An 8,542-nucleotide genomic window follows, 5' to 3' on the forward strand; every position below is an offset into this window, starting at 1 on the left:
CCATCATTCATGTTTGTGTGACCTCATGAACGGGTTGGATGGCAAATAAACATTGCGGTGGGCTCCTAAGAACTTTTCAACTGCAAGTGTTCAATCTCCACCGTGTGGTCCACTTGAGCTTTGGATCTGCTTCATGTTTGGGCGAACACCCTAAAATGAGCTGGAAAAATGGATGGACATCATGGACAAAGCACATATATCATGGTGGGGCCCACAGAGCTTTTCCACCACCTGGCTGGTTGGTGTTGGGTCACCACTCAATCCTCTTCAGTAGCCCAACTGCCTATGTAGTCTGGAATTTTGGTATATGGACTGTGGATCAAACGAAAAACGGATCTGATCTCTTGCACGTGTTTAAGTTTTCACACGCGATGCGAGTACACTTTCAAAGTGCGCACCCGCGAGTACACTTCTCACTTCTCTCACTCTCTCCGCTGATATTCCACTCTCCCTCTCCCTCTCCCTCTCCCTCTCTTCTTATCTGAAAAAGAGAAAATATCAAAGGTACGGTCAAAACCATAGAATCAAAATCACTTGCATGTCATTCAAATCGCAATTGGATTCACTTTCACTTTCTCTGCTATCAGAACTCATCCAAACCCTGTCTTCTTTTAAATAAAATTTCTCATTCTTTTTTAATTATTATTATTTTTTTTCCGTAAAAAAATGCAGAAGTCGAGTCTACTCTGATTTCTTCTCATGCCTGGCTCCACGCGAATTGTAAGCTGTGAAGCTTTTATTGAATTTTTTCTTGTACTGACAGCTGTGTTTGGATGCTCAATTGAAACAAATTGCAATCACTCATATCGATAACGTCGAAATGGGCAATCTGGGTTTTCCCCAATACAGTCATAATGAGTGAATAGTCCCCCAAATTGGAGAGTTACTTGATACTACGGCAGAGTGTCACAGTTGATACTCAGGCGCTTGGAAGTTAAGTGGATGAAATTGTGAAGTCCACTGTCGTTAAATCATAGTCCTGAAATCAGATTATTTGGACAATCTGAACCAGTGATTTGCTGACACTTGTTTGTAGAAATAGGAAAATTAGATATTTTTCATTTTAACCATCCTATAAAATGTCACCAATCTGATTGTCATGTAGTCAAATATGCGTGATTTTTGGTTTGTTGTACATCTCAATGGGATACTGTAATTTGGAAAGTTTAATTTGAATCACTTGTATACCATCTATGCAATTTCTAAGTGCTCGTGTATGATCCATCACGCTCTGCGGGTGCGCACTTGCCATTACAGTCATTTGCTGTCTAACCTGTAATGCATGGAATTGCGATTAGGGGTTTGGTTGTCGCACTTGCTTTGATTTCTTCTCTATTGAATTGATTTATTTGCAATTCAGTTCAATTGAGAATCCAAATGCGTGGTTAGAGAACTTAGTAAAACGCTTCATTGGGTATGTAGTTTCTTGAATTTTGATCTTTGTGCTGCTTCAGCTTTTAGGCTGTGTTTGGATGGGCGAACGAATTGAATAGTGAACAATCTGTTTGATTGATTGCAAAATGAAAAAGTCTTCAGCTTTTAGGCTGCGTTTGGATGGGCGAGCAAATTGAATTGTGAACAATCTGTTTGATTGATTGCAAAATGAAGTAGCCTTCAAGTTGCAGTTACATTTCTGTCAACTCCAAATCGAAATTGATTGCAATTTGAATCCTAGACCATTGTTTTGGATGCTATGGAAGGAAATATGCTTTGGTGGTTTCCGCTTTATTGGACGAGTAATTTCAGTTCAGCTTAATAAATGCATCCAAACACACCCTCAATGTTTTATTTGATTTCTTAATTAAAGGAGAATGGGATATTTGCAAATGTAGTGTCGAATTTATAAATGATAAAGGGGTGTGAAATTTCTTTGATTTCTTTCTTTTCTTTCATGCATCAATTCATTTCTGGATAAAATGTCGCAATCTTCAAGATATACTGAAAATTAAAGTATTCAGTGCATCTCCCTTGCATTGCATTGTGATGTAAATTCGTCCTTTCGGGATGCACATTAGGTTGCCGATGGCCCAACAATTGCACTGGCTGGACAGTCCGAATTGTTCAATCAAGAACCTTTAAATGGATGGACAAGGACAAGGAGTTATGATTTTTCATAAATTCTCAAATATCACTGATCCACTACATTTCATTTGCACCATATTGTGAAACAATTCCGTCCTTGGTTGATCCTGCCTCAGACCAACTATGGTGCAAAAACAGTTCTGGTTGAACAATCTAACCATCCAATCTGGAATCTGCAAATGGACAATCAAAAGAATGTAGAAGCAACAGTCCACCCGCGACCAAGATCAATTTATCAGATGGTTTGGATTGTCTGTTCCAAGAAATTTGGGCAATTGGAAAACCAAGGTGGGGCTCACCAAGGATGCTGTTGCATCATAAAGTATGACATGATGGGGCATGCCTCATTCTCAACTTGTGTTCTGTATGTTTCTAATTTTTTTACAATACCATTGCAGGCAATCTGCTTCGCAACTGAGAATCTGCATTAAGCCTAGGATGTTTTACTCTTGAAGATATCATCGACTTGTCACATTTCAATCGGGACTTCTCATCCGGTCATTTTATTGAAATTTTTACACGTTCTCAAAACGGATTTCATGAAATTGTGAATGGACTGATATTGAAGGGAGCTCTGTGGGCCACTCAAAAGCATGGCCTCCTTGAAATTTTCTGCCACATCAGAACTAAACTTCTATCGACCCGATCGTAGTTTAGTTTGTGAGAGCACTTCCCTTTATGGCACAGAGGCGATCTGCTACAACTACAAGTTATGGCTATCACATGATAAAAGGAAGACAAGATCAGGGAAAATCATGAGAGATTATGGTTGCAATGTCGAGCGAATACTAGAGAAACCATCCAAAGATTTTCTTTTGCAAAAGCCATTTACCTCTTTTGCCAACTGTGTTCAGATCGCATTTGGGCATAATACTTACCCATTCAGTCGGCTGAAACGCATTAGGATCACTGGGTTGCAAGGCGCCACTGTACATGAGTCTTCAGAAGAATCTTCAAAAAGAAAGACCGTGATTTTGAAGAGCCCAAATTCTAATGTTGTCAAAAATGAAAATGCTGGGCTTCGTAACAATATGCCGAGGACAAGCAGAAGAAAACTGTGGAAGCGCTTTCCTGGTGTGAAGGAAGCCATACAAGGACAAGCTTTGAGGCCCAATTCTGGAAGCAAAGAACAGTCACTTGTACAGGAAAGAAATGGTAGCAGTTCAGTTTCTAATGTCAATGATGATGGCAATGAATTAGAGGCTGCTCTGTCTGCAATTGGGCCCACATCGAGTGTGGAGCATTGCAATTCTATTTTGAAACGGCTCGAAAGGAGTAGCGATGAGAAGACTCTGAATTTTTTTGAATGGATGAGAAGCAATGCAAAATTGAAAGGCAACGCAACCGCTTACAATTCGGTCCTCCGAGTGCTAGGAAGAAAGGAGGATTGGAATGCAGCTGAAATGTTGCTTCAAGAGATGACTGCCAACATCGATTGCGAGCTCAACTCTCAAGTGTTCAACACACTTATATACGCATGTTATAAGAGAGGCCTTGCTGAATGGGGCACGAAGTGGTTCCATTCAATGTTGGAAAATGGGGTCCAGCCTAATGTGGCTACCTACGGTATGCTCATGAACCTTTACCAAAAGGGTGGAAAACTTTCAGACGCCGAGTTTGCTTTTACCCATATGAGGAGCTGCAAACTGCACTGTAATGCTGCTTATTCAGCAATGATTACAATGTATACTCGTTTGGGTTTGTATGAGAAATCTGAAGAGATCATAAGCATCCTGAAAGAAGATGAGGTGCAGCCGAATTTGGAAAATTGGTTGGTTCAGCTAAATGCTTATAGCCAGCAAGGTAAGTTAGAAGAGGCTGAGTCAGTATTGAAGTTGATGCAAGCAGCAGGAATTTCCCCAAATATCATTGCGTACAATACTCTGATTACTGGATATGGTAAAGTGGCCAATATGGATGCTACTCAGCGTCTTTTCCAAAATCTTGAAAACATTGGTTTGGAGCCTGATGAAACGACTTACAGATCCTTGGTCGAAGGTTTTGGTAGAGCCGACAATTACAAAGAGGCGATGTGGTATTATAAGGAACTCAAGCGATCGGGATTTTATCCAAATTCTTCGAACTTCTACACGATGATAAACTTGCAAGCTAAGCACAAGGATGAAGAGGGTGCCATTCAAACTCTCAAAGATATGAGGGTAATGGGATGTCAGTATTCGTCGATCCTCAGTAGTCTTCTGCAAGCGTATGAGCGGGTTGGAAAGATGGATAAAGTTCTTTTCATCTTGAAAGCTTCCTTCTATCAAAACATATTGCTCGACCAGACGTCCTGTTCGATTTTGGCCATGGCCTGCGTGCAACACGGCTTGTTGGATGATGCTTTACAAGTTCTACACGACAAACAATGGACGGATCCCATTTATGAAGACAACTTATACCATTTGATGATTTGCTCATGCAAGGAGGCAGGCCGTCATGAAAATGCTATTAAGATTTTCACCCAAATGCCCAAATCCAGTACCAACCCAAATTTGCACATAACATGCACTATGATAGACATTTATAGTTCCATGGACCAATTTAATGATGCAGAGAATCTCTATCTGAAGCTAAAATCTTCAGGAATTGTATTGGATATGATTGCGTACAGCATAGTTGTGAGGATGTACATCAAAGGCAGATCTTTGAAAGATGCCTGCTCGGTTCTAGATGCAATGGAGAAACAGAAAAATATTGTTCCTGACACTTTCCTCTTCCGAGACATGCTCCGGATATATCAACAGTGCGGCATGCTAGAAAAACTGTCAGATGTTTACTATCAAATATTGAAGAGTGGAAGTACATGGGATGAAGAGATGTATAACTGCGTTATAAACTGTTGCGGCCATGCATTGCCTGTGGATGAGGTTTCTCGGCTTTTCAATGAGATGATTCGACGGGGGTTTTCAGCCAATACCATTACCTTCAATGTTATGCTTGACGTTTATGGGAAAGCACGCCTCTTTAAGAAGCTCCGAAAAGTGCTATGGATGGCTAAGAGGCAGGGCTTGGTCGATGCAATTACGTTCAATACTGTCATTGCAGCGTATGGCCAAAACAAGGATTATAAGAACATGAAATCCACTTTTCGGCATATGCGATTTTCCGGGTTTCCTGTTTCCCTCGAAGCCTACAACTCCATGTTGGATGCGTATGGGAAAGGAGATCGATTTAAGGCATTCAATGGCGTGTTGCAAAAGATGAAGGAAGCGAGTTGCGTTTCGGATCACTATACATACAATATCATGATCAATATTTATGCGAGGAAGGGCTGGATTGAAGAAGTTGCAGGCGTTCTTGCGGAATTGAGGGAACGTGGATTGGAGCCAGATTTGTGGAGTTACAATACTCTAATTAAGGCGTACGGGATTGCTGGTATGGTTGAAGAGGCCGTGAACATCGTGAAGGAAATGAGAGCAAAAGGGATTGAGCCGGATCAAGTAACATATATCAATCTTATCACTGCGCTGCAAAAGAACAACAATTTTCTAGAGGCTGTTAAGTGGTCGTTGTGGATGAAGCAGCTTGGAATGTCAAGTTCGAAATGCTGATTTAGAAGTAATGCTTCCAAGAAATTTCCACTTTGTTGAAGTCCGGGGGCGCTTTCTGTTGTATATGGTAAGACATCTAGCAAATGCTATTTGGACCAAATGCTCCATCTCCAAATCGTAATTAAATTTTGATATGACATGCATCCTAATGCACCTTCATGTAACTGAATAATGACCGACATGTTGCAGGAGCGGCCAAGTGGCAGTTCTCTGAAAATTCAAGAAGCAGGGGAGCCCTCAGATGTATCTGTACAGATGATATCAAAGAATTTCAAGTATGTATTTGATCCACTTGTTGCATTGGGCAATCTCTGCTCTTGTGATTGTGTTCTTGTATTGGTGGACTAGTTATTTCTTGTAATTAAATGAGTGTTTGTATTTATGGGAAATTCAAATTCGATATGCTTGCTAGATTCCTGCCAACCATCACTGTTGTTAAGGGGGCGTTTGGTTCATAAGTTACTTAGATAAGCTACTTATGCCTTAAGTAGCTTATCTTGGTTTCTACTCATTAAGCTGAAGTGATTAAGGGCCTGTTTGGATCGTAAGTTGCTTAAGATAAGTTAGTTATGCCACAAGTACTTTATCTTAGTTTCTACTTATTAAGAAGATAAGTATGTTTGGTAAAAACATACTTATCAGCTTCTGCTCTCTTTCGTCTCTCCTTTGCATCTCTTTAGCAACTTATAAAATGTAGAAAAGCTAAAAAATTTAACTGAAGTGATTAAGTACTTATAAGTTTATAACCAATCATGAACCAAACTTATCTGAAATAAATTACTTATCTACTGCTGTAAGTGGAAAAAGTAACTTATTCGGTGGAATCCAAACGGGCCCTAATTGACTTTTATAATTGATCTTAAACCAAACTTACTTATCTCAAATAAGTTGCTTATCTACTGCTGTAAGCAGAAAAAGTAACTTATTTGGTGGTATCTGAACGAGCCCTAAATGGAAGGAGATATGTGCACGCCGAACTCCCGGTGCGCACTGTTTATCTATACTTCTAAAAAAAAAGGTGAATTTCATGGACTTCTGAATTCCAATTTTATCCCCGTGGCTATGAAATGTATATACTGCTATTTCAAGTGTGTTTTAGGGGCTGTTTGATTTTTGATTTACCTTGGTAAATATAGGTAAGTAGGTAATAATGACTTCATCTATTTGCAAGAGATGAAAATTAACTAGGATTTTCACCTCAAAAACTGGTTTGGAAAGGACATTGTTAGTACTTAAATTTGTGGGCCACACCATGATGTATGTGACTTATCCATGCCGTCCACCTGTTTTACCAGCACATTTTTGGGCCCAAAAATGAGGCAGATCCGAAGCTCAAGTGGACCACAATTCAGGAAACAGTGGTCCTAAAGACGCCCACCGTTGAAAGCTACTACCTTTCTAGGAGCCACATTGATGTTTATCCATCATCCAACCTCTTCATAACGTCACACAATCATGGATCAAGGGAAAACACAAATATCAACTTCATCCAAAACTTTTGAGGCCTTAAGAAGTTTTCAACGGTGGGCGTTCAATTCCCATTGTTTCCTGTGGTTTGGTCTACTTGAGCTTTGGATTTGCCTCATTTTTCGACTCATGCCCTAAAATGAGCTGGTCGAAGGGTCAAATTTGTGGACTAATGCATGAACTAAATATCATGTGAGATCAAGTAACAAAATTAAGATAATTAATTAAAAAACACAAACCTTGCCATAATCATCACAAATACTACGAAAACCAAAAGAATATCATGCATAATCCTAGCCTAGGTTACCAACATCGCCACACAAGATTATTAAATAAAAGAAAACTAGGATTTAATGGATGTAGGGACATCCAATTAGCATATGGTAAAGTCTATTTCAAAATAAAAGGCCTGATACAACCTAGGGTAAAATAAGGGTTAGGGGAATTAGAGAAAATATAAATTATGGTTTATTGGATCAAATCGGGTGAAGGGATTAAATGGTTTATAGGTTAGGATGTGAGGATTAGGGTTTTGGATAGAAGGTGTGTAAGGATTTTGGGGGAATTGAAGAATGAGAAAAGTTAGGGCTTGGTAATTTGGGATATGAGGAAAGTTAGGGATTTTAGGTTTAGGGTTAGGGTTTGGATGTATAAGGGATGAAAATCGGGAAGATGTTGATGGCTTGGGATGAAGGTGAACAAAAATTGGAGAACGTGGAAGAATACCTCGATGGTTGATAAATGGATGAGAACGTAGAGATAGCTGGAGACATCGCACCTTCGTTGATGAAGATTAGCCTCACACCAATTTTCCTTCTAAATCACGTGGAAGTATCTTCAAATCTCATGAAGATGAAAGAAGAATGAACAAAAGATTCTTAGTTATTTTTTACAAATCTAATAAGGGAGAGAGTCGCACGCCCACCCTCTTTTATAGCTCCAAGAAATTTCAATAATTAAAATAGCTACCTTGTTTTGTGAATTTTAATGAAAATAACCCCGCTCTAAATAAAATCAACTAAAAACACTTATAATGGTGTCCAAACATAACATAAACAAAATTTAATCCTATAAGTTGATAAAGTCTAAGAAAAACTCAGTGTGGATGATCCACGATCAATGGCTCGATCATGTGATCCAACGGCCTAATCGTTACGTCCCCCCAATCCAACAATCTGAATCATTTCATAAAACAGCCTATGTGCGCTTCCTAATGTGGGGTTTTGCAGATGCTCGCACATGCACATGGGGTCTTCAGCACGATCACGGATACATGCCTAGCCATAAGGATATCAGTGCGGCCCGCCTCCTCCTTTGATATGTACGCAAAAGGTGTATGTGAAGTGATGTCCTCATTACAAATGATGTGGATGAGAGACATACATCATGGTGGAAATTCAATTCGATATGCTTGCTAGATTCCTGCCAACCATCACCATCAT

At 39.6% G+C, this 8,542-nt stretch overlaps 1 protein-coding gene across 4 annotated transcripts; it reads left to right on the plus strand.

The window, feature by feature from the left end:
- The first annotated feature begins 429 nt into the window (after positions 1 to 429).
- Positions 430 to 6,044, plus strand: LOC131217051 (pentatricopeptide repeat-containing protein At4g30825, chloroplastic). Of its 4 annotated transcripts, XM_058211754.1 has the most exons (4): positions 430 to 504; positions 673 to 720; positions 2,481 to 5,700; positions 5,823 to 6,044. In XM_058211754.1, the coding sequence occupies exon 3, from the start codon at positions 2,676 to 2,678 to the stop codon at positions 5,631 to 5,633; it is 2,958 nt and encodes a 985-aa protein (XP_058067737.1). In that variant the 5' UTR covers positions 430 to 504; positions 673 to 720; positions 2,481 to 2,675; the 3' UTR covers positions 5,634 to 5,700; positions 5,823 to 6,044. The 4 variants fall into 4 exon arrangements, with proteins under 4 accessions (XP_058067737.1, XP_058067738.1, XP_058067736.1 ...); XM_058211755.1 differs by lacking the exon at positions 673 to 720 and having other exon boundaries at positions 441 to 504; XM_058211753.1 differs by lacking the exon at positions 430 to 504 and having other exon boundaries at positions 547 to 720.
- Positions 6,045 to 8,542: the final 2,498 nt, after the last annotated feature.

This window comes from Magnolia sinica, chromosome 10 (assembly GCF_029962835.1).
Source record: "Magnolia sinica isolate HGM2019 chromosome 10, MsV1, whole genome shotgun sequence".
In the NCBI taxonomy this organism is placed as follows: domain Eukaryota; kingdom Viridiplantae; phylum Streptophyta; class Magnoliopsida; order Magnoliales; family Magnoliaceae; genus Magnolia; species Magnolia sinica.

Excerpts from the sequence above, each read along its gene's own strand:
- LOC131217051 (XM_058211754.1), top strand. The coding sequence starts at position 2,676 with ATGGCCTCCTTGAAATTTTCTGCCACATCAGAACTAAACTTCTATCGA.